The 25,722-nt window shown below is 53.9% G+C and overlaps 1 protein-coding gene across 4 annotated transcripts in view; it reads right to left on the bottom strand.

Moving 5' to 3' along the window:
- Nucleotides 1–25,722, bottom strand: part of DNAAF5 (dynein axonemal assembly factor 5) — an 87,808-nt gene that overhangs the window by 35,044 nt on the left and 27,042 nt on the right. For all 4 annotated transcript variants that reach the window (XM_063631020.1, XM_063631021.1, XM_063631022.1 and 1 more), the window contains exons 5-11: nt 22,886–23,118; nt 20,728–20,940; nt 15,584–15,727; nt 13,494–13,662; nt 6,977–7,124; nt 3,024–3,174; nt 2,099–2,255 (exon numbers count right to left, since the gene is read on the bottom strand). In XM_063631020.1, the coding sequence (XP_063487090.1) occupies nt 2,099–2,255; nt 3,024–3,174; nt 6,977–7,124; nt 13,494–13,662; nt 15,584–15,727; nt 20,728–20,940; nt 22,886–23,118 (1,215 nt within the window). The remainder of the gene's footprint in view (nt 1–2,098; nt 2,256–3,023; nt 3,175–6,976; nt 7,125–13,493; nt 13,663–15,583; nt 15,728–20,727; nt 20,941–22,885; nt 23,119–25,722) is intronic.

Here is a 25,722-nt window from a genome sequence, read left to right on the forward strand (position 1 = left end):
ATAGGATTTGCGCTCCTATGGGAATCTAATGCCATCGCTGATCTGACGGGAGGCAGAGCTCAGGTGGTCATGAGAGAGATGGGGAGTGGCTGTAAACACAGATAAAGCTTCACTTGCCCACCTCTCACCTCCTGCTGTGCGGCCTGGTTCTTAACAGGACCTGGACAGGTACTGGCCCATGGCCTGGGTGGCGGGGGCCCTGTCCTGAGGGGTTTGTGTGCAGGCTGCCCTGAGTGAGGGGCTCTCCGAATTCATGACTGTTCAGTGCTGCTTCTTTTCGGAGGCTTCAAGCTGACCACCCCATTCCCCTCCCCAGTGCTTGCTCTCACCTGGGGTTGGTCTGGGGTTTGGGCTCCAGGAGGCGGCGACACTGAGGCTGTGCCCCTGGTCCTGCTGCAGGGTGGCCCGGCCCCGTCTCCCCACAGGCAGCTCCAGCCGCCCCACCCTGAGGGCACTGCTCTATGGGGACCCTGCAACCCTCAAGGGCCCCACTCCCGGCCGCGTGGAAGCTGAGCCTTGTCACCCCCACCCAGTGCTGGTTTGGAGACCTCTGCCTTGCTTCTTGCTGTGCCATTTAATTTGTGGTATTTCATCTGTCATTGCCCTTTGTTCTCATAGTACCAACTTGAACAGAAGTCAAAGAGGAGCATTTTCTATTTTTTTAATTGAGATGGAGTCTGGGTCTGTCACCCAGGCTGGAGTGCAATGGTGCGATCTTGGCTCACTGCAACCTCCACCTCCTGAGTTCAAGCAATTCTCCTACCTCAGCCTCCTGAGTAGCTGGGACTACAGGCGTGCGCCACCACGCCCAGCTAATTCTTTTATTTTTAGTAGAGACGGGGTTTCACCATTTTGGCCAGGATGGTTTCAATCTCTTGACTTTATGATCCACCTGCCTCGGCCTCCCAAAGTGCTGGGATTACAGGCGTGAGCCACTGCACCCGGCCACGTTTTCTATTTTTTTCTATAAAACCACCACCATCAAACTTAAATACAGTCGTCCCTTGGTATCTGTGGGGTTTGGTTCCAGGAATCCACCTCCTCCAGGATACCAAAATCCTCAAATGCTCAAGTCTCTGATAAAAAAAAAAGGCATAGTATTTGCACATGACCCACACACATCTTCCTGCACACCTTAAACTGTCTCTAGATTACGTTTAATGCCAAATACAACGTCCACACGCTTTCTTCACGCAGGTTCAACGTTGTTTTCATGCCAAATACAACGTCCACACGCTTCCTTCACGCAGGTTCAACGTTGTTTTCATGCCAAATACAGCGTCCACACAACGCTTCCCTTCACGCGGGTTCAACGTTGTTTTCATGCCAAATACAACGTCCACACAACGCTTCCTTCACGCGGGTTCAACGTTGTTTTAATGCCAAATACAACATCCACACGCCTCCTTCGTGCGGGTTCAACGTTGTTTTAATGCCAAATACAACGTCCACATGCTTCCTTCACGCGGGTGCAACGCTGTTTTAATGCTGAATGCAACGTCCACACGACGCTTCCTTCACGCGGGTTCAACGTTGTTTTAATGCTGAATACAACGTCCACATGATGCTTCCTTCACATGGGTTCAACGTTGTACTCGGTGCTCAACAAATTCAAGCTTTGCTTTTTGGAACTGTGGAATTCTGCCCCCTAATACATACATATTTATATATGCAAATGTACATACAAATTTGTATTTGTATGTATAAATGCACAAACGTATATATGTAGCCACATATATACATACACACACACATCTACTCTTAAAGACAGGGTTTTGGTCTGTTGCCCAGGCTGGGCTCAAGCGATCCTCCTGCCTCAGCTTCCCGAGTAGCTAGGACTACAGGTGTGTGCCACCAGCCCCGGCTAATTTTTAAACTTTTTGTTGAGATGGGGTCTCACTATGTTGCCCAGGCTGGTCTCAAATTCCTGGGCTCAAGCAACCCTCCTGCCTAAAGTGCTGGAATTACAGGTGTGAGCCACCACACCAGCCTGATACTTTTGATCCGAGGTTGGCTGACTCCACGGATACAAATGGAACCCAGGGATACGGAGGGCTGACTGTATATACATAGGCTGTGAACAAAAGAAATGTCCTACCAGGATAAATCTTGATGAGTTTCTCTGCATCCATCATACCACCCGAGGTTTTTAAGAACATGTTGATAATACGGCACGAGATCAGTCGCGTCATCTGCGAATCCTCCTCCAAGGTGGTGAGGACCTGAGGCATCAGTGTTTCCTGCACGTCCCGTATCTGCAATCAGCAAACACATACGACGTGACTCACATCTGTCCTGGGAGGGCGCTCACCATCTGTGCACTCCTGCCTGGAAGGACTTAGGGGGCTTAAAAGCTTTACCTAAAAAGTAGGCTTGAATCTTGATTGTAAAATTTAGATTTTGAGCAATTTTTAACTTGCTTACTTGATTTTTAGAAAATACGCACACTGTTTACAACTCCTGGGTGAGGCACTAACCCTAAACCAGGGTCATGGCTCGCCTGGGTCCCACTGATGTGGGGCTTTCAGCTGGAGCACCGACCGCACCACCCCGTGTGCACCAGGAGGTGGCGCTGATGCTGCACGGGCGCCCGGGGCAGCGCCTTCCCGCTGGGCCGGGTGGCGACCAGGACCGGGGCGGGCATCAGTGTCTGTTTTCTGACGCCTGGTACCAGCTGGAGGTGTTCACAGAAACGATGCGGAAAGCCCAAGCCTGTCCTCTGGCCTGGATCCTGGGATTCGACTCCTGGTCTTGTAGCCAGCATTGGGCGGCAAACCCGAGAAACCCCAGTCTCATCCGCAGCAGCAAAACCCGCAGCACGACAGGGCTGGCTGGACCCGCACGCTCACTCCCGCTCTCCCGCCCTTCTGCCGCCAGTGTGGGGACAGCCTCTTGGGGTACAGGCCCCAGGTGGAGGTGCAGCTGCTGCCTCCCCAAGTTCCTGCTGCGGGAGCTCTGCCGGGCGCCAGGAAGCCTGTGCAGTCCCCGGCCGGTGTCCACCGAGCACGCAGGGAACCCCATACCTGCTTTGCCGACAGGACCTCGCTGCTGGCGAGCGCCCAGAGGCAGGACACGGCAGCCACGCGGATGGCCGCAGCTGTCCTCCCCGCATGCCACTGCAGATTGGGGGCCAGGATGTCCTTTGTCACCGTCTCGAGGTAGCTGGGAAACTGCCTGGAACCGGAGCGGAGAGGGCGGATGAGGAGGCTGGACGGGAGCTCGGAAGGAACGTTTCGGTCTGGGGATGAATGGGGCTGAGGGGGAGCCAAACAGGAAAACGAACTCGACCCCAAAACACGAGGCTCCTCCTCCTCTCAGGAGCTGCTTCTGAGTGCGAAGTGGGAGGTTCCTCCAGGCCCAACCCCACCCGGGAGACGGCGGTGCCTGTGCAGCTGGCCTCTCCTGCGGCTCCTGTTCTCCAGAGAAGGAGCCAGAGGCCCTGGGCCGGGGGTGCACTTTCAGCCTCTCGCTGCTCCTAGCTCCAAAAGGAGGCTTGGGTGACGCCTGGGCGAGGGCAGGTGCGATGGTGTCGGCAGCGCCCAGTGAGCCCCTTCCCATCTGCGTCCCTCCCCCAGAAAAAGGCCAAGTCTCTCCAGCCACAGAACCTTCCGTCCAGCAAGGACAGTCGCTGCGGCTTCAGAGAGGCGGGATGGGAGGGCCACAGGCGCAGTCCTAGGGACCCAAGGACCGCAGCTCAGAGAGACGGGCAGTTCCCACCCCGTCGGTGACTTCGTTCTGATGGTGACCAGTCAGGTCAACGTGCCACCAAGACAAACTCAAAGCAAAATGACACACTCATTAGTGACATCCCAACACCATGGTATGTTTCAAAGGTGGTTCTGGTCTCCAAGACCAGCTCCACAGCCCATGGCAATCCAACGTTCGTGAAGCCTGCACAGCGTCCCTTTCTCTTCTGGAGGTGCCACCGGCTTGCTCTCAGCAGGGGCCATGTCGGGACCAGCCAGGTAGATGAGCAGACGTGGAAAGTGACATTGGTGTAGCGTGATTTACGTGCGTTCAGCGAGGTTTCCGGCGTGTCTGTCTTTAAGCAGAGCTGCCATTTTCGGCACCGTGACTTGCAAGAGGGCTCACAGGAATGAACGAACCCAGCGCCTGCTCCACGGTGACCACACGAAACGGCCTGGAAGTCCTGGCCTTCAGGGTGCGGGGTCCAAGTGTGGGCCAGGTGTGCCACACGGGCGCCACCTAGGAGTGCTTAGGTTTTTTTAAAATTGTTTTTTTTTTTTTTTTTTTTTTTTTAAATTTTGGGGTGAAGGATGCTCAGCCTGTGTCTGACAGAAGCTCCATCAGAACTTCTGGGTGTCCATCAGAACCACCATTGAACCACTGAACGAGGCACGTTCCTTTTTTTTGAGACAAAGTCTCGCTCTTGCTGCCCAGGCTGGAGTGCAGTGGCGCAAACTCCGCTCACTGCAACCTCTGTCTCCCAGGTTCAAATGACTCTGCTGCCTCAGCCTCCTGAGTAGCTGGGATCACAGGCACCTGCCACCATGCACTGGGGCCGGGTACAGCCAGGCCTGCAGGGCCCCAAGACGCTACAGTCCACGGGCACCAAGGCCGGGCATAGCTGGGCACAGCCAGGCCTGCAGGACCCCAAGACGCTACAGTCCACGGGCACCAGGGCCGGGTACAGCCAGGCCCATAGGACCCGAAGATGCTACAGTCTGCGGGCACCAGGGCCGGGCACAGCCAGGCCCGTAGGACTCGAAGATGCTGGGGAGCCAGGGAGCAAGGGGCCCAGCGGCTGGTGCTCCGGGTTCCCTGCCTGAGCACATCCCTATTCACAGAAGGACTCGAGGTCCACTATGGGGCTCGACTCCCAGAAACGGTGCAGCCTCAAAGCCAGGAGCCTCTTGCCCTGAACTCGCAGCCACTTCTCTGGATCTTCTGTCAGATGCAGGCTGAGCATCCTTCGCTCCAGAATCCAAAGTGCTCCAGGGTCTGACCATTTCTGAGCACTGACATGACGCTCAAATGAAATACTCACTGGAGCACTTTGGATTAGGGATGCTCTACAATGCAATTACTACAGAATTTAAAAAAAACCTAAACACAACTAGTCCCGAGTGTCCCAGGTAAGACACAGAAAGCCTGTGGGAGGCAGTCCTGAGAACCTCTCATGATTCACGGTGTCCAAGGTGGAGACACCACGGCAGATGCAGCCCTCAGCCCTCTTGGGCACCCACACAGCAGGGACCTGCGTACAGCCGGTGCTCACAGCTGCAGGCAGCAGGAAGATGCTCTGCGCAGACAATGGTCAGTGGCGACTCCCCGCCCACCATCTCTACTTCAGCAGAGCCAACTCGCTATTTTATGATTCTAAAAATAAAAACCAAACGGCTAAAAAAAACTTTCCTGCCTATTAAAATAGCTAATAAGTTCATTAAAATCACTGCCATTTGAACACTTTACTTCTCCTGACACCAAATGCCTTCCACAAGACATTGTTAGGTGCACTTTCTTTGGGAACTCAGCCCAGATGTGGAAACTGTGCTCCGCAGAGTTAAATGTTCCTGGGCAGAACCTGCCCAGCGGTTCCTCCCAAAATACAGCCGGGTGTGAGTTCCAGAGGGAAGGGCCTGGACTCTGCCGTGTTATCTGCATGGTATCTACACAAATATCAGCCTGCAAGCTGGAAGGCTGCCACGGCTCTCGGTTCATCTCTTTCTATGGTCCGTTCTAAGCCCTGAAGTCTTTGAAGACAAGCAGGAAACAAAATTTCCTGCAGTACGACAGGTGGGCTGAGGCCGAGAGCAGAGATGAGGGTCATATAGGAGAAAAGTCTGAATGCCCGGATTCTTTCCACCTGAGGCTCTGGTGTGTGAACTGCTTTCTGCTTTGACAGATGTGCTGCCGGGGCGGGTCCCGGTGCTGATGCAGCCCAGATCCAGCCGCACAGCCGGGTGGGTGGGACCCAGCTGATGGCACCTTTTGCTCTTAACAAAGTAAGCGGCAGGGCCCTAAGAGCTGCCTCAGCAGCGGCACCCGGGCGGGGCCTCTTCCTCCACTGCCCGTCCCAGTGCTCCTGGGGGCGGGGCCTCTTCCTCCACTGCCCCCCCAGTGCCCCTGGGGGCAGGGCCTCTTCCTCCACTGCCCCCCCAGTGCTCCTGGGGGCGGGGCCTCTTCCTCCACTGCCCCTCCCAGTGTTCCTGGGGGCAGGGCCTCTTCCTCCACTGCCCCCCCAGTGCTCCTGGGGGCGGGGCCTCTTCCTCCACTGCCCCCCCAGTGCTCCTGGGGGCGGGGCCTCTTCCTCCACTGCCCCTCCCAGTGTTCCTGGGGGGTGGGGCCTCTTCCTCCACTGCCCCTCCCAGTGCTCCTGGGGGGCCCCCATGCTTCTCGCCTTTACTTCAAAGCCCTTGGGGTCTTAATGCCACCTAAAAGTTCTCTTAGATAATAGAGAGGTATTTCTACCACTTTGACCATCAATAGTAATTCAATCAATTCTTTGTTAGGTTTGAAAAGTGCCCAAAGGCTTTTAAAACAGAGAACAGCTAATACATAAGCCATTAATAGTTAATGTTCCCTAAAACTTTTTCATTCACTGGAATTTTAATGACCACACGGAGATGACTTTGACTTAGTGCTTCTCTGTGCATTCCCTGCTGAGAGCTTGTGTTTACCCAGTGAGGATGGACGAGCTGCTTCCGGGCCAGTTAAGCTCAGGGGTCACTGCATACGCCCACCTTACACTTGGTGTGGGGAACCCTCGCCCACAGAGCTGTGGGGGAGGGAGGTGGGGACCCCTGGCCCACCTCAGACTCGGTGTGGGGGAGGGAGGTGGGGACCCCCGGCCCACCTCAGACTCGGCGTGGGGGAGGGATATGGGGACCCCCTCGCGCAGTGCAGTGTTGGGGAGGTGGGAACCCCCTTGCTCAGCGAACTGTTGGGGAGGGAGATGGGGACCCCTGGCCCAGGCCCCAGCTGGGGGCCGTGCAGAGGCAGAGCCCGGACCTACCCCTGGGAGTTGATGGTGTCCGCGGCTCTGAGCAGCACAGTGGACAGGATGGAGAACAGCTTCAGGCGCATCTGCGGGTCTCGGGAGGGCTGCAGACAGGCCCTGAGCGTGGGCACGACGTGTGGCAGGGCTTCTCCTAGGGCAGGGCCTGCAAGACACAGCACAGGCTCCTGTGCACGGCCCTCAGGAGACGGGAGGTGGCCCCATCCAGCACAGGCCCAGGCTCGGGCGCTCCCACCTGGGAGAGGGCACTATCGGCCACCACCTCCCCACTTCCTCCTTCTGAATCAGTGAGGTGATTATCACAGAAAAGCAGCAGAAAATTTTAACCCCCCAAAATCACGCTTTTCCATATGAAAACCTTCTATTTGGCCAGGCATGGTGGCTCACGCCTATAATCCCAGCACTTTGGGAGGCCAAGGAGGGAGGATCACCTGAGGTCCGGAGTTTGAGACCAGCCTGGTCAACATGGTGAAACCCCAACTCCACTAAAAATACAAAAATTACCCTAGCATAGTGGCGTGTACCTGTAGTCCCATCTACTTGGGAGGCTGAGGCAGGAGAATCACTTGAACCTGGGAGGTGGAGGTTGCAGTGAGCTGAGATTGTGCCACCGCACTCCAGCCTGGGTGACACAGTGAGACTCTGTCTCAAAAACACAAAAACAAAAACAAAAAACCAAACCTGGGCGTGGTGGCTCACGCCTGTAATTCCAGCACTTTGGAAAACCAAGATGGGTGGATCACCTGAGGTCGGGAGTTCGAGACCAGCCTGACCAACATGGAGAAAACCCCATCTCTACTAAAAATACAAAATTAGCTGGGCGTGGTGGCGGGCGCCTGTAATCCTAGCTGCTTGACTGCTTGAACCTGCGAGGCGGAAGTTGCGGTGGGCTGAGATCGCACTATTGCACTCCAGCCTGGGCAACAAGAGCAAAACTCCGTCTCAAAAACAAAATGACCTTCCATTTTTCTTAAACTTTCCTAAATTTTTTTGAAAAATTAAAGTCAAGCAATAGTTGAAATAACCACCAAAATCAATTGTTCTAGTGAAAGAAGTTGTTTAATACCTGCCCCTCAGCGTTGCAGCCCTCACCCCACCCACACTCAGGGCCAAGCTCCTGCACCGTGGCTGCTCTCCGGTGGGCGTGAGGCGTGGGCGCCTGCACTGTGCATACTACGCCCCAAAGGGTCCCCACTGCAGTAGGACCGCCCCGCCTCCCTGTAAGTCCTCATCAATGACAGGGCAAGGACAGCTCCGAGGGTCCCTGCAGCGTCTCCTGCCAGGCTCAGCCTGCAGGCCCAGGAGCTGAAGGCTCAGGGTGGGGACTAGGTTGGGGCCACAGAGGGAGGCGCTCTGGCCCCAGGCCAGTGTAGAGGGAGTGTCCACTGGCTTATCCAAGCATCTGTGCGTCACCTTGAGCCGTCGCTGGGGACCCCGCCATGCGAGCCTTCTCCCTGGCGCTGCCAGTCATCAGAGCAGGCTGCTCGGTAGTGGACTGAGACCCCCACCTGCGCTTGCCACACGGAGACGCAATGTACTCGCTGCTCTGGCTCGAAGTCAGGACTCGCTCAGGCCTCGCGGTGAGACCAGCTGGTGTCTTGGAGGGCCTCCCCACGCAGCCGGGCAGGAGGAGTTGCATGGAAGCTGCTGGGACGCCTGATTTGCCTCCCGCCAGAGCAGGAGTCTCGGGCCAAGTGCCGCCCTGCCACGAGAACCACGCTGCTTCTTACCCAGTTTCTGACTGTTTCACCCTCTCTACATCTTAAACTAGAAACAAGACAGAGTTTCTGGCTTAAAAACAGAAAGAGAACAGCCAAATGTCCACAGGTCACGTCCAACTCCTGGGATGGGAAGGAAGAAGCACGCTGAGGGGTGGGCCACTTGCTGTCAAGAATGTTCAAACCTGACGCCCGGGCCACGAGCGCTCCTGCTGGCGGACACTTCTGCCCGGGGCCACGTGTCCGCCCTCCCAGCACTAGCGCTCCTGTTGCAGCACGGACACTTCCGCCCGGACCACGTGTTTGCCCTCCCAGCACTAGCGCTCCTGTTGCAGCACGGACACTTCCGCCCGGACCACGTGTTTGCCCTCCCAGCGCAAGCTCCTGCTCGCAGCACGGGCACTTCCGCCCGGACCACGCGTCTGCCCTCCCAGCACTAGAGCTCCTGCTCGCAGCACGGACACTTCTGCACTGGCTTCACATTCCCTCCATATCACACTACACGTCTTCCCATTTTGCTGTAAAGGCTTAGGATAATTGTTTTTAATGGTTGCCAGAGCATTTCTTCTATGGAAATATCATTATGTATTTAACTTTGTATGAGGTATTTGGGTCACTTCCAATTTCTGCTATTAAATTATGCCCGGATGCATATTTTTGGGTGCATAGCTTTTTCCATAATTAGAACTGGAAGGACAGATTCTCATGAATGTGATTGCTGGATGAAAGGAGTGAAGACATTGGCAATTCCGGATGCGCACCATCCCACGGCTTTCAAAAAGCACCTTGGCACTCCCAGCTCAGCCACCCTGAGCAGAAGCTGTTTATTTCGCTTAATTGGATAAATGAAGAAATGGGACCCTACAGTCTTTTTTTTTTTTTTTTTTTTTTGAGATGGAGTCTCGCTCTGTCATCCAGGCTGGAGGGCAGTGGCGCAATCTCGGCTCACTGCAAGCCCCGCCTCCTGGGTTCATGCCATTCTCCTGCCTCAGCCTCCTGAGTAGCTGGGACCACAAGCGCCCGCCACCACACGCAGCTAATTTTTTGTATTTTTAGTAAAGACGGGGTTTCACCGTGTTAGCCAGGATGGTCTCGATCTCCTGATCTTGGGATCTGCCCGCCTTGGCCTCCCAAAGTGCTGGGATTACAGGCATGAGCCACCGCGCCCGGCGGGACCCTAGTCTTTAATTCATATTTCCTCATGACTAGAAGGGCTGGATAGTTCCCACTCTATTTGCTTATTAGTTGTATTAATTCTTTTTTATAAAATGTGGATGTTTTGCTTGTTTGGGAGTTAGTGCTTTTTGTTGTTTGGACTCATGGTCTCTCTCTGCTGTCCGGGCTGGAGTCCAGTGGTACAATCACAGCTCCCTGAAGCCTCAACTCCTGGGCTCACGTGAGCCTCCTTGCCCCAGCCTCTATCATCAGAGCAGGCTGCTCAGTTATGGACTCAAGAGTGCTGAGATTATAGGCGTGAGCCACCGTGCCCAATTCTTAATGCTTTTATTCTCATTTTGTGTCGGCTTTATGTACCGAAGATCTCACACTGTCGTACTTACTGCAAATATTTTCCTAAGTCTAATGTTCCTTTTATTTTGGTTCAAATGTATATAGTCAAATCGACATCTTTGTAGATCCCCCGTCCTCTCAAAGTTTAGAAATTATCCCTTTATGTATGTTTAAAATAATTAAAATTTAAAAGGTATCTTCCCATAGAACTTTTGTAAATGAGAAATTTAAAAATTTCTCCTATTAAAAAATTGTTTTAATCCTTTTGTCTTCTGTTTATTACAGTAGTGCATGCTCATTAGAGAAAGCTTAGAAAAACATAGAAAAAAATAAAGAAGAAAATAAAAGTCATCTGTATTCCCAAGGACATGATGTTGGAAATATTGTATTATATTTGAGGCTGTGCCCCTGATTCCCGAGAGCACCACACATGTGTGTGCTCAGATGGGGCTCAGAGAAAATAATCACTGGGAAATGCAGTTTTAAACCAGGCGTGGTGGCTCATGCCTGTAATCCCAGCACTCTGGGAGGCTGAGGCGGGAAGGTTGTTCGAGCCTAGGAGTTTGAGATCAGCCTGGACAACATAAAGAGACCCCATGTCTACAAAAAATACAAAAATTAGCCAGGCGTGGTGGTGGGTGCCTGTGGTCCCAGCTACTCAGGAGGCTGAGGCAGGAGGATGGCTTGAGCCCAGGAGTTCAAGACTAGCCTGGCGGCCGGGCGCGGTGGCTCACGCCTGTAATCCCAGCACTTTGGGAGGCTGAGGCGGGTGGATCACGAGGTCAGGAGATCAAGACCATCCTGGCTAACATGGTGAAACCCCATCTCTACTAAAAATACAAAAAATTAGCCGGGCGTGGTGGCGGGTGCCTGTAGTCCCAGCTACTCGGGAGGCTGAGGCAGGAGAATGGCGTGAACCTGGGAGGTGGAGCTTGCAGTGAGCCGAGATCCCGCCACTGCACTCTAGCCTGGGCGACAGAGCGAAACTCCATCTCAAAAAAAAAAAAAAAAAAAAAAAGACTAGCCTGGCAGCATATATGACCCCATTTCTAGAAAAAAATACAAAAGTAGCCAGGTGGCGCGTGCCTACAATCCCATCTACTCAGGAGACCACGGCAGAGAAATCACTTGATCCCAGAAGTTCGAGGCTCCAGTGAGCTGTGATCGTACCACTGCACTCCAGTCTGGGTGACAGCGTGAGACCCTGTCTCAGAAAACAAAAAACAAAAAAACCCACGCAGTTTTATACCCAGCTCTTGACACCGAACAGCACACTGCAGTCTTCCTGCCTTTCAGCGAATGACAGGAGACATGGGCCCAAAGAGATGCACGTTACAAGCTGCCAATCGGTTCCGCGAGGACCATAAGAAATGCTGCTGCGAAGAGGAAGAGTAGATGGTGGAGAAGCCACCAGAGCTGCAGTAAATGCGAGTCCTGGCTTCACTGCAAGCCGAGTCTCTCGGGGTTTGCGTGCCCAGTTTTCTGGACTGTGAGGTGAAGGCTGGAGTAATCTGGTGCAAGAGGTTGTCAGGAATAACATTCAGTAAAAATCTGAAATGGAACACCCTGGGCCCCCATCCAAGAGGCCCGTGGGAGAGGGGCTGAGGGAGGCTCTGGAGTCGCTGCCTCGGGAGTTCTCTGTGCTCTGCCTCCTTGTCTGTGAAATGGGGTCAGTTTCCACCACACAGGCCGGCTGTGAGGGTAGATGAGCTGACGGCCATAAGGCTTGCAGAGCAGCGTCTGGCATAAAGTGTTTAACGCCCCGAGTGCACGTCAGCAATTGCCAGCTTTGTTTTTTTTTTTGGTTTTAGAGACAGGGCCTTGCTGTGTTGCCCAGGCTGGAGTGCAGTGGTGCAGTCACAGCTCACTGAAGCCTCGAACTCCTGGGCTCCAGGGATCCTCCCACTTCAGCTTCCTGAGTAGCTGGGACCACAGGCGCGTACCACCACGCCTGGCTAACTGTATTTTATTTATTTTTAAATTTTAGATTCAGAGGTACATGTGCAGTTTTTTTCTTCATCTTTTTGTAGAGATGAGGTCTTGCCATGTTGGCCAGGCTGGTCTCGAACTCCTGAGCTCAAGTGATCCTCCCACCTCAGCCTCCCAAAGTGCTGGGATTACAGGCGTGAGCCACCACGCCCAGCCAGTATTTTCTTTTCTAATTTGGAAACAGTTTTGAATGCAGCTGACAAAGAACAATTTTGGATATTTTTCCAAGTCTCAGGGAAAAAAAAGGTGAGTCCCTACGAGGCACAGAGATTGCCTAAGAACGATCTTAGTGTCCTCAGATGCAGAGCACGACTGCCCTGGTGCACACATCCAACAGGAGGCGGGAGCACTCGGAGCTGCACACGGGAGCGGGAGAGCTAGGGAGGCAAATGAGGAAAAGCTACTGCGGCGAGTTCATGGCCCACGGAGCAGCGTGGGCTGTGTGTCCCAAGGCACTATGGCCACTGAACGGATGCCTCCTTAGGTTCTGCAGCAGATCCTGCCCCAAACTGAAGCCCCACTGGGCCACACTGTCCATCCCAGGAAAGTGGCTGATCCGCAGGCTCAAGGAGAACCACAGAAATGCTGGTCTCAGAGGGGCTGGGGCTGAGGCTGAGGCCCCCATGTCACACACACAGCACTCATGTGGCTAGACATCTAGATTCTGCAACAAAATCCAGACATATTTAAGAAGCTGGGCTACAAAACAGGCCACGGAAAAGCACACTTTGAAGGTTTCACATGAAAGCGTGTGCCTGGGCCAAGTGGAAGAGCTGCGTCCCACCGTCTTCAATACGATGCTCCTGAAAATGCTGGTTCTCCACAGGCAAGAGTGGCTACTGGGTGCTTTTAAAAACACGCTTCAGGCCGGGCGCGGTGGCTCACACCTGTAATCCCAGCACTTTGGGAGGCCGAGGCGGGCGGATCACGAGGTCAGGAGATCGAGACCATCCTGGCTAACACGGTGAAACCCCGTCTCTACTAAAAATACAAAAAATTAGCCGGGCAAGGTGGCAGGCGCCTGTAGTCCCAGCTACTCGGGAGGCTGAGGCAGAAGAATGGCGTGAACCCCGGGGGGCGGAGCCTGCAGTGAGCCGAGATCGTGCCACTGCACTCCAGCCTGGGTGAAAGAGCGAGACTCCGTCTCAAAAAAAAAAAACAAAAAAAAAAAACAAAAAAAACGCTTCAGTGAACCACAGCTCAGCTGGTCGGCGCTGATACCTGCTGAGCACCTGGGGGAGCAGGTGTGTGGCCTGAGTGGGGCCAGGCACGGCTCGCCAGCTGTCGGGACGGCTCACCTGACTGCGTGACGATGACACTGAACTGTAGGAGCTCTGGCGAGTGTGCGGTCCAGTCGAGGTGCAACGCGGTCACCCGCTCCAGGAGGGGACCGATGTGCTTGCGGTAGAGGTCCTGGCAGCCGCTGACACCCTCCACCACGGCCAGGGAGTCCATCGTCTCCTGTGCCTGGAGGTTACAAGTCAGAGACTGAGACAATTCCAACACTCAGGGCTCAGGCCTGCCTGCGGGACCCACTATCCCCCTCACGCGTAAGAACCACACAGGCCGGGCCTGCCAGGATAACCGGGAGGGAGGCTGCCACGGGGAGCCCCGCCCAGGGTGCAGGAGAGCGAGAGCCACGGGTGCAGGGCGAGACCCTGATCCCGTTCACACCAACGCCGTCTCTGCAGCGAATCATGAAGCAGGCACTGTGCACACTGGGACGCATGCAGCACAGGTGGTCTCGGGCTTACACGGACACTGGGTATCCGCCTGGGCAGGCAGGGCTCCTCTGAGGCAGTGAGGGGCAGGCAAGTGGCTTAAAGAGTTAAGCTCAGCAGACCAGACCTCCAGGTAAAAGTAACTGGGCAGACAGAGATGATAACCGTGGCCGCCTTTTACTTTTAGCTGTGGCTGCTCTTCTTGGGGGCTTAGGAACAGAGGAAGGGCTGAGGCTCCCTGGTGGCCACTGCCCCAAGCCTGGAGTCTGAATCTGGGGCTGCCTGGCTTCCTCCCCCATGACCAGCAGGCAAAGACTTTGCTTTTGCTGGTACCTCAGGCCCTAACAGTGACAGCGTCTGCTGAGACACACACCCCTTGGGAAGCTTGTTTTTAAAGAGGCCCCAAGAGGGGAGGGGAGAGTAGTAGCCTCCTCCACACCAGGTTCCCTGTGGTACATTCAGGCTGTGAATCTCCCAGAGAGAGAACCTGCTGAGAGGGGCTGTCCACAGAGACAGAATGGCAGGAGGAACTAAGTCTCAGCTTCCAGAGAGGCAGACAGACACTGGGGCCTCCAGGGGCCCTAGGAGCCCACGAGGAGGTTGGGGCTAAAAGATTTTGGGGCGTGATGGCCAGGTGCGGTGGCTCACGCCTATGATCCCCGCCCTTTGGGAGGCTGAGGCAGGTGGATCACCTGCGGTCAGGAGCTTGAGACCAACCTGGCCAACATGGCAAAACCTTGTCTCTACTAAAAATATAAAAATTAGCCAGGTGTGGTGGCAGGCACCTGTAATCCTGGCTACTCAGGAGGCTGAGGCAGGAGAGTCACTTGAACTCGGGAGGCGGAAGTTACAGTGAGCAGAGATCGCGCCATTGCACTCCAGCCTGGGTGACAGAGTGAGACTCCACTGAAGAAAAAAGATGATTTTTGGGCATAAACACGGGCGAGAAGTACTTTTGAACGCTGCGCTGCAGTTAGAGCGGGAAATCACGGTATCTTCTCTCGACTCACAGTCAACACATGTACTTTTTTTTTTTTTTTTTTTTTTTTCTGACGGAGTCTCGCTCCGTTGCTCTGCCCAGGCTGGAGTGCAGTGGCACAATCTCGGCTCACTGCAACCTCTGCTTCCCCGGTTCAAGCGATTTTCCTGCCTCAGCCTCCTGAGTAGCTGGGATTACAGGCACGTGCCACCACGCCCAGCTAATTTTTTGTATTTTTAGTAGAGACGAGGTTTCACCATGTTGGTCAGGCTGGTCTCAAACTCCTGACCTCAGGTGATCCACCCACCTCGGCTTCCCAAAGTGTTGGGATTACAGGCATGAGCCTCTGCGCCCGGCGACATGTGCACTATTAAACCCCACTCAAGTGCACAGGTTTCAAGGTTATGTCTTATTTCTTGTTTGCTTCTTTGCTGTAGACCCTAACATTAAACAGCTGTCTCCACTCCCTGATGCCAGAATACACTGGCAGCTGGAAGGCTGCCCCGAAGGCCGTTGCCCGGGGACTCACTGGCAAGGTTCTCAATCCCTGGTCTTTGCTGGTCAGACACGTTTGAGGCCTGGGGCTCAAGCACAGAGGGGATGCGTGGGAGACAGTTCACCTCACTTAGAGATGCCTTCCAGCTGTGAGCTCCACTAGGTCAAGCAGCAGCCACTGCGTCAGCCTTACCTTGTCCCTCAGGGCGGTGGCACCTGCAAGGGCCACTATGGTCAGCAGCACGTCCATGAGCTGTAGGCTGGCCGCGCCACAGTCCTCACGACACACAGACACCAGAGCCTGCACACAGAGCAGCAGGTGCTCCAGGTAGAGGTCCTGGAAGAGACCGGTGGCACCGTCAGAGCTTGGTACAATTTGGTCGTGTCCCCACCCGAATCCCATCTTGAACTGTAGCTCCCATAATCCCCATGTGTCCTGGGAGGATCCTGTGGGAGGGAACTGAATCATGGGGTGGGTCTTTCCCGTGCTGTTCTCATGATAGTAAGTCTCAAGAGATCTGACGTTTGTATAAAGGGCAGTTCCCCTGCACACTCTCTCTTGCTGCCGCCATGCAAAATGTGACTTTGCTCCTCCTTTGCCTTCCGCCATGATTGTGAGGCCTCCACAGCCATGTGGAACTTTGAGTCCATTAAGCCCCTTTTTCTTTATAAATTACCCAGTCTCTGGTAGGTCTTTATTAGCGACATGAGAATGGACTAATACAGGGCTCCAGCCCCAGTGCCAGGGCTGACAGAGCCCGCCCGGGGCTCCTAGTCTACGGCTCACAAGGGGCAGCGGGCATGGGAGAGCCCTTGCAGGGACAGCCCCCAGGCGCTGGACGTAGGGTGCTGGCACGTCAACCATAAAACGGTGTGCTTGTTGACGGGAAAACTGAACAGACTGGGAGCTAAGGAATCTGTGCTTATTTTGTGAAATGTGAACAGGCACTTGAGCGATGTGGTCGAGAAGCTGCATGATGCACACCACGGTACCTGTGAGGGAAATGAGGGCGTGCTGCATTATCTGCTTTATAACACACCCGAGTTCTCCCTGCCCTCCAAAGCTAAAAAGAAAAGTGGCTCCAGGCAGGCAGAACATGAATGCAAAGGGCTGGTCAGCACTGAAGCTGGCACACCTTCGCTCTGCTGCCTGCCCCTCTTCTGTGCATTTTTGGGTATTTCTATAACACCAAGTTTTAAGAAAGACAAATAAAATTTATGGTTTAAAGTGTTTCCTGATTGATGGGGAGGTGGAGTCTCAGCTCTGCACCTAAGGCTGCGCTGGTTGAATGGCTTCCCCTCCCGGCTCCAGCCTCATCCACTGTGAGTCAGCCAGGATCTGAAGCCCGCAACACAGCAAGCGTGTGCTGGACCCAAGAATTCCTAAAGCTTTGCATATGCTTACTTTTTTCTAAATAAATTTTAACTTATTTTTTAGAGACAGGGTCTTGCTCTGTCGCCCAGGCTGGAGTGCAGTGGTGCAATCACAGCTAACTGCAGTCTCAAACTCCTAGCCTTAAGTGATCCTTCTGCCGTGGCCTCCCGAAGTGCTGGGATTATAGATAAGGACCACCATGCCTGGCCTGTATTTACTTCTTATAACGTCCCTCTAATGTCTATTTTATGTATGTTTCATAAAGTACAGGGTGAGTTAGGACAGTGGCCGTGTAATTTAAACACATGATTTATCAACAGTGTACGTATATTGGAGGCCTATGCTAAAAACTGTTTTTACTAATGGGGGTGCAAGTTCAAAAAAGTTTGGTAATTATTTGGCTAGACAATGGGTTGGTTCTACATTTCCTAATCAGTTCTAAAACTCTAAGCCTCATTCCCCACTGATGTAAATCATGAAAGACTAAACAAAACACTCCCTCTGTACTACAGCAGCGTTCAGTCCTTGCACCCTGGCCCCGCCCTGACCCACAGAAGACATGGAGCTGCGTGGCCCTGTCTACCTCGGAGCTGGCGGAGCCGCGTGGCCCCGTCTACCTTGGAGCTGGCGGAGCTGTGTGGCCCTGTCGTGGCCCCAACTCCCACAGAAGCCACAGATTTGTTTTTATTCCATTCCTGATTTTTCCCACAGCCCAATTTCTCTAAGGCCTGTACTAACTGGCTGACTTCTGAGGACACTATGTGGCTAGTTTGTAGAATGACCTGTCATGTACATTTCAGGAGCTATCATCTTTTCGGTTAAAATCAAAAGGCAGGCGCGTTTAGAAGACACAGCCCCTCCTGGCTGACCACACTTCCAAGCGCTGGAGCAAACGGGGAATCAGGCATCCTTTGCAGCAAGTGCCACCCTCCTGCACGAACGCTGCACCGTCTCTGAGGAAGTGACAAGACTTCACATTTATAGATTTCTCTATATTTGACCAGACAGTTTTCAGTGTCTGCCTACATACAACACACACACACAGAATGAAAAAGAAAAAAGATACAGCAGGAAATAATTCTCAGTATTTTTTGAAATACTGAGTATTTCAAACATTGTTTTCTGAAATAATGTTATCTAAGATTGCAAAAGTTTTCAATTCAGAAAAGCACAAGAGACTCCTATTTCAACAATGGCAATGGCATCCCAGAACTGCTGGCTTCCCTGCGTGAGAAGCGAATTGGTGAGCTACCCATTTCCTCACTCTAGGCGCCTGTCCTAAACTCCTTCCCAGGAGACTCCAGTTCCCGTCCGTCGAGCTCCAGGGGCCCTACTGGGCCCGAGACACCTGGAAGTACCTACTGCTAAAGCCGGATTTCCTGTGAACCCCAGGGCAGGGAGTGAAGCCAGGCTCAGTTTAGAATACATTTTCACGGACTTCTCTGTTTAAACACGGGCTTTTAAAACAATTTTGGTTTGTTCTTGAAAGACATTTTTAACCTGTTCTCATAGCTACTGGAGAATAATTGTGGGAAACATAATCGACTTCCCAAATGACATGACACAAACAAAGCCTGGCCGGCCGCGGGAAGAGCACAGAGCCGCGGACCTGACTGAGACCTGAGAATGTTCACCCTTTCTTGCCAAATAAGTCTGTTAAGGAGTAAAATGGGGCCAGGTGCAGTGGCTCACACCTGTAATCCCAGCACTTTGGGAGGCCGAGGTGGGCTGATCACTTGAAGTCAGGAGTTTGAGACCAGCCTGGCTAACATGGTGAAACCCTGTCTCTACTAAAAAACACAAAAATTAGCCAGGCGTGGTGGCGCACGCCTGTAATCCTGGCTACTTGGGAGGCTGAGGCAGGAGAATCGCTTAGCCGAGATCGCACCACTGCATTCCAGCCTGGGCGACAGAGTGAGACTCCATCCCAAAAAGTAAATACATAAAAATAAATAAAATAAAAAAAATTACCCAGGTGTGGTGGTGCACACCTGTAGTCCCAGCGACTCAGGAGGCTGAGGTGGGAGGATCAATTCTAAAACAAAAAAAATAAAAACAAGAGGCCAGGCGTGGTGGCTCATGCCTGTAATCCTAGCACTTTGGGAGGCCGAGGTGGGTGGATCATGAGGTCAGGAGATTGAGACCATCCTGGCTAACACAGTGAAACCCCGTCTCTACTAAAAATACAAAAAATTAGCCGGGCGTGGTGGCGGGCGCCTGTAGTCCCAGCTGCTCAGGAGGCTGAGGCAGGAGAATGGTGTGAACCCGGGAGGTGGAGCTTGCAGTGAGCCGAGATCGCGCCACTGCACTCCAGCCTGGGTGACACAGTGAGACTCCGTCTCAAAAAAAAAAAAAAAAAAAAAAAAATAAAAACAAGAAAGGAGTGAAATGTACGTCTTGGGTTTTCACTGTGACTGGCTCCTTGGCCAAAGGGCTGACACACGTTCGCAGCCTGGAAGGTTGAGGATGGCTTCCCAGAAGTCCTGTGTGACTGGACTTTGTCAGAAAGAGGTCTCTGTTTGAAAGATTGTGAGTAAATTTTTCCTCGATAAAACTGGAAGATGGGGAGCCAAACACACAACTGTGGGACGACACAATTCCGTTTTCCTGTAACCAACATGGAGATGTGAAAACTACACTTTCTTTGCTATAAAGTTTGTGAGATAAGGATTTAGGCACCTGTGCACATTTTCAAGTTATGCCCTTCCAGGGAAAAATGCTTCTGGCTTGCAAATCTATGTACAGAAATCAAAGGCATCCTCATAACCCCTTGTGAGTAAAGGAAAGCGCAGAACTGACACAGATTTGACGATGTGTTAAAAACGGGTTTTGGGAAAAGCTGGAACGTGGCTGAAATGCCATAAGCACACGGCCCGGCCCCCTCCCCGGCTCCCTTCCCAACCCCAGCTCCGTTTCTTTCCCTCTGTGTATTCCAGGAACTGCTTACAGGTTTCTTACAACAGTTTACAAAAATGACTGTCAACAGCCCCACTTCTCGTTCTGAGGACGGAGAGGGAGCCTGACACAGGATGGGCCGGGCTGACAGCACAGCGGCAAGTCCCCGCGCCCCAAGCCAGCTTTGGGGCCAAAGAAACCGCCGGAAATGATTGAGCTGGAGCAAGTGCCGGCCTCCAGGGGCGAGCTGAGGCCCTCCCTGCGTGGGACGGCCGCCTGGTGGGGGCAGCCCTGTGTCCTAGAAAGATCTGGGGTGCTGAGTCCAACACACACACTGACAGGGACCACTCACCTCCAAACGAAAGCAAAGTCATCACTTCTTCTTCCATGGAATACAACTATGGATTATTCCAAACAATTAAGCCCAACTACCCAGGCTGTTCCAGCTTCTGAGCTCAAGGATTTGCTGCTCAATTTAAAATTAAACAAATGTCTCTGGCAAATCCTCGGCTGGGCTGTGTGAAGCACAGCTCGAAACGCCAGACAGGGCTGACGGGGAACAGGCTGCCAGTGCCCCCCGAGGACGTGCGATCTGTGCAGGTACCGTGGGGACTGGGTGGGATGGCGGATGTGCGACCACACTCCTCAGAGGTGGGATGACGTGGACCCCGCATCTACCTCCAGCAGCACGGGCCAGCGGGTCCCGGCCGTGGACGCCTCCTGAGTCATCGAACATGTGAACTGTGGCTAGTGTGGCCAAGAAAGGGGCAGCAACGAATGTAAATGTGAGCGGCCGCCTGCGGCTGGGGCTGGGGCTCTGCACAGCGCAGGGCGAGGCCCTGGAACAACGGGTATTGGTAAAGGCACCCCGGCTACCGCAGGTGTTTCCGATGGCCCGGCCCGGCCCGGCCTGGCGGCACAGAGCGGACCCGCAGACACGTCATTGGGTGTTTCCGACGGCCCAGTCCGGCGGCACGGGGCGGACCCACAGACACGTCCTTACGACGGCAGACGGCCGGGCAGGGGAAGCTCCTCTTCTTCAATCCCCCCCTCCCAAGTGGTCTTACGTTTTCAGATGCCTGGCAGATGTGGGCCTGTGCCAGCTCCGTGGTGATGGCTGCCAGGTGCGGTTGGAGGGCTTCTCGGGGGCAACCCCGCATGGCAGAGGCCAGCACCAGAAGGCCGGAGGCGGAAGGCGTCTTCTTCAGCGTCGATAAGATCAGCTTCAGAAACACCTCAGGGCTGACAAACGTCCCGACGAGCTCTGCGGATCTCGTACACTGCGAGAAACAAACATGAGAAAACTCAGAGCCAAACCCGAGGGTCTCAGCCAGGCTCCTGCTCTTGGCGCTGTGGCCTCCCAGACACAGCCGTGCACCAGACAGAGCCCCGTGTTAGGCCGAGTGAGTCCTTGGCACATGCTCAGAGCCCTCAGGAAAAGTACAAGTCCTGGTGTGACCTCAGAACGTCCCTGAGGCCAAGCTCACAGCCAGCGAGCCGGACACCCCCCCAGGCAGTGAAGTCTGGCCCAAAGAATGCTGTGTCCCAGCTGCGGGGTTCACTGCACGCCCCTCATTGGACACCAGTGACCCAACCTTCCCATCACTAAGCTGATCAAAACATACCAGCCCCTCTGCACCATGGGATTCCACAGCAAATCAATACCCACCAGCCCCTCAGCACCGTAGGATTCCACAGTGGACCACACATACGCCAGCCCCTCTGCACCATGGGATTCCACAGTGGACCACACATACGCCAGCCCCTCTGCACCGTGGGATTCCACAGTGGATCACACACACCAGCCCCTCTGCACCGTGGGATTCCACAGTGGATCACACACACCAGCCCCTCTGCACCGTGGGATTCCACAGTGGATCACACACACCAGCCCCTCGGCACCGTGAAATTCCACAGTGGATCACACACACCAGCCCCTCTGCACCGTGGGATTCCACAGTGGACCACACACACCAACCCCTCTGAACCGTGGGATTCCACAGTGGATCACACACACCAGCCCCTCGGCACCGTGGGATTCCACAGTGGATCACACACACCAGCCCCTCTGAACTGTGGGATTCCACAGTGGATCACACACGTCTCCTGTCCTCTCAGCCTCGCCCCCTGTGTCTCTTGCTTGCCCATAGGTTCCACAAAGAACTACAGACAATTTTAAATTCATGGTAGTTTTTGAAAAGTAGAAACATGACATGAAAATAACATGGAACCTGGAACATTTACTTTCAATCAGTCACAATGATTTAGATTTTTTTGTTTTATCTGAGACAGTGTCTCATTCCGTCGCCCAGGCTGGATGGTAGTGGCGCAATCATAGCTCATTGCAGCCTTGACCTCCCGGGCCCAAGCGATCCTCCCACCTCAGCCTCCCAGGAGCTAGAACCACAGGTGCATGCCACTACGCCCGGCTAGTAACAGTGACCTGGACCACTAAAAGTAAAAACTGCTGGCAAGGCTTCCTTGCAATGGAATTTAAGGTTCAAGATGAGGATATTTTGAACTGAAACCTCAAGTCAAAGCTTTAGTTGTTCTCCTGAGCGCTAGGAAGTGTCTTTGAGGGGTGGGTGTTAAGTCCTCATGGTGGTGACTGTAAGCGCAGAGCGTGGCCTGGCCTAGTGAGGAGGCGTGGCCTGAGCACGGCCCACGGTGGTGACTGTCAGCACAGAGTGTGGCCCGGCCTAGTGAGGAAGAGTGGCCTAAGCATGGGACTCCCTCGTGCGTACCCACTGGTGCCGAGGCAATAACCACCAGCCGAGTGCGGACAGGGAGTGAGAAAGAAGACGGCACCAGGGACGCCACTCGCAGGACACCCTGTGCCTGGGTGTCCCCGCAGCCCCTGCGAGGCCTGGAAGGGCCCTCGGGACAGGCTGGATGTCAATGCTGAACTCTGGGCATCTCGGTCCTGTGTCAGCAGCCCCGGCCCTGTCTGGAGCACGGCACGTTTACACAACACGCACCCAGCACTGCACCCCCGAGTGTGCTTGAAAATGAGCATGAAAGGTTCACCCTCAACACACTGTTACCTACAGGTACAGAAAGCAGACCCGTGGTTCCCATGGGCTGGGCGTGGGGAGGGCCTGCGGCCCGGGGGTGAGGGAAACGCTGTCTTGGCTGCAGGACAGCCTTGGGCCCTGCACACCACAGAGGTGGGATCTTAAGCTCGAGTTAGAGCTCCGTGACCACGACTGGAATGCGGCCACTTACGCTGTGGACCACAGCTGCCTCCTCATCGGTGCAGGCCTGGAACAGGGTCCGGAGGACAACCTCCAGGTGCTGGGTGGCGTGGTCCTCTGCGTGCAGCAGCAGCACCGGCAGCAGCTGTGCCGACTTCACTCGGGTCCCCACCACCCAGTCGGTGATGTCGTGGCACAGGGCAGGGAGGATCTTGGAGAGGTTCCTGAAGACAAGCTCCCGGCAGCCCAGCACAGGGCGACGTTCTGGAACGAAAAAAGAGAGAGACGAATGAGAAATTCACAAGCAAAACCTCAACAACTCAAGTTATCGCACATCGCATTTAAGGGACACCTGTGAGTTTCAACCTCACCGTTTCAAAACAAGTCTTGGGGTGGACGCAAAGCTGCCAAATGCCCCTTTTGTTCAGAACATTCACACAGGCGGTGCATGGCTGCAGTCCTAGCACTGTGGAGGCCGAGGCAGGTGGATCACTAGAGCCCAGGAATTCAAGACCAGCCTGGGCAACATGGCAAAGACCCCATATCTATAAAAAACAGGAAGATTGGCTCGGTGCTGTGGTGCATGCCTGTGGTCCCAGCTACTCAGGAGGCTGAGGTGGGAGGACTGCGCCACAGCACTCCAGCCTGGGTGACAGAGCAAGACCCTGTCTCAAAAAACAAACACTAGAGCCACACAGAGATGCAAGCAACACACTTGCCACATGTGCTGACGTGTATGACCAGAGAGACACGCCTGCGAAGCCGTCCCCATACGATCAGAGACACGCCTGTGAAGCCGTCCCCATACGATCAGAGAGACACCTGCGAAGCCGTCCCCATACGATCAGAGAGACACCTGCGAAGCCGTCCCCATACGATCAGAGAGACACCTGCGAAGCCGTCCCCATACGATCAGAGAGACACCTGCGAAGCCGTCCCCATACGATCAGAGACACGCCTGCGAAGCCGTCCCCATACGATCAGAGAGACACCTGCGAAGCCGTCCCCATATGACCAGAGACACGCCTGCGAAGCCGTCGGCACAGTGGGGGTGACAGCCGCGTCCTTCGCCCGGCTTCCTCTGCTCCTCTGCAGTGCAAACCCCACGGTGCCCCGGCACCCCCGGATCTGCTTTCTGTCCCGTGACCAGGCTGCACTTTCTAGAGCTTGACACAAGTGGAAGCCTGTCATTCACTCTCCTCCCTTCTCTGCTTCTTTCACTCTGCGTGGTTTTCTGAGGTCTGCCTGTGCCCGCTCCTTTCTGAAGCTGGGAAGTGGCCTGTTCTGGGGAGATGCCAGTTTACTGCCCACTCCTCTGTGGAGAAGCATTCGATTGGTGTCCAGGGAAAGTCTGTGTGTCCTGTGCTTTCACTGTGCCAGGACAAATACCAGCTGTGGAAGGGCTGGGCCACAGGGAAGGTGCACGTTTGTTTCAGAAACTGTCCAACTATTTTCCAAAGAGTTTGAGCCAGTCTGTGCTCCTTCCCACTCTCCGTGGCATGCGGTATGCTCAGTCTTGAACTGAAACCAGTCTGAGAGGCAGAGTGGCGTTTCCGTGTGCTTTTCCTTTGCATTCCCCAATGACTAACGGTGCTGAACGTCTTCTTCCCGGGCTTGTTTGCCGCCTGTGTTATCTTCCCTGGTGAAGGGTCTTCCAAATTGTTTTCTGCCCATTTAAAAAACTGGATTGTTTTCCTGCTGAGTTTCAAGAGCTCTTTCTCTGCTCTGGAGACAAATCCTTACATACGTCACCTCCAAACATCTCAGTCTTTGGTTGTCTTTTCGTTTTTTCAACAGGGCTTTGAAAGAGCAGAAGTGTTCATTTTGATGAAGTCCAGCATGTTGCTTTACCCTGTTACAGAGCGTGCTTTTGAGGACATATCCTGGGAAGCGTGGCCTGGCCCGCGGTCACAAAGGTTTCGTGGTCACTCTGCAGTCTTTTGAGGACGTATCCCGGGAAGTGTGGCCTGGCCCGCAGTCACGAAGGCTTCGTGGTCACTCTGCGGTCTTTTGAGGACGTATCCCGGGAAGCGTGGCCTGGCCCGCGGTCACAAAGGATTTGTCCTAGCTCTGCGGTTCTGGGCTTTACCTTCAGGTCACTGACGCATCTGGGGTTAATTTTTTGACTCCAAGTTCACCTTCTGGTGTATGAGTAATCCTATCTTTACAGCATCCTTATTAAAAGACTCCATTAAGGCCGGGCGCGGTGGCTCACGCCTGTAATCTCAGCACTTTGGGAGGCCGAGGCGGGCGGATCACGAGGTCAGGAGATCCAGACCATCCTGGCTAACATGGTGAAACCCTGTCTCTACTAAAAATACAAAAAATTAGCCAGGCGAGGTGGCGGGTGCCTGTAGTCCCAGCTACTCGGGAGGCTGAGGCGGCAGAATCACTTGAACCCAGGAGGTGGGGGTGGCAGTGAGCCAAGATCACGCCATTGCACTCCAGCCTGGGTGACAGAGCGAGACTCCGTCTCAAAACAAACAAACAAACAAACAAACACAATTCAGAACAACTGTAAAGATAGAAATGAAACCATGACGTGTCAGGATTTAAAGGGTCTTTTTCTATTTTTAGAGAAAGGGTCTCACTCTGTCACCCAGGCTGGAGTGCAGCGGTACGATCACAGCTCACTGCAGCATTCACCTTCCGGGCTTAAGCAACCCTCCTGCCTCGGCCTCTCAAAGTGCTAAGATTACAGGTGTGAGCCACTGCACCCAGCCTAAAGGGTATGTTTTAATAAGAAGAACAGCTTGTGCCAGGACACCCCATTTTTAACCTTTTTCTGTTTTTATGCTGTATTATGGAATTAGTTCCAAATAATTAAAATTCTGCTGGCTGTTTAAATGATCTTATCGTTACTTTGTA

The sequence above is a fragment of the Symphalangus syndactylus genome, chromosome 22, assembly GCF_028878055.3.
Source record: "Symphalangus syndactylus isolate Jambi chromosome 22, NHGRI_mSymSyn1-v2.1_pri, whole genome shotgun sequence".
NCBI lineage: Eukaryota > Metazoa > Chordata > Mammalia > Primates > Hylobatidae > Symphalangus > Symphalangus syndactylus.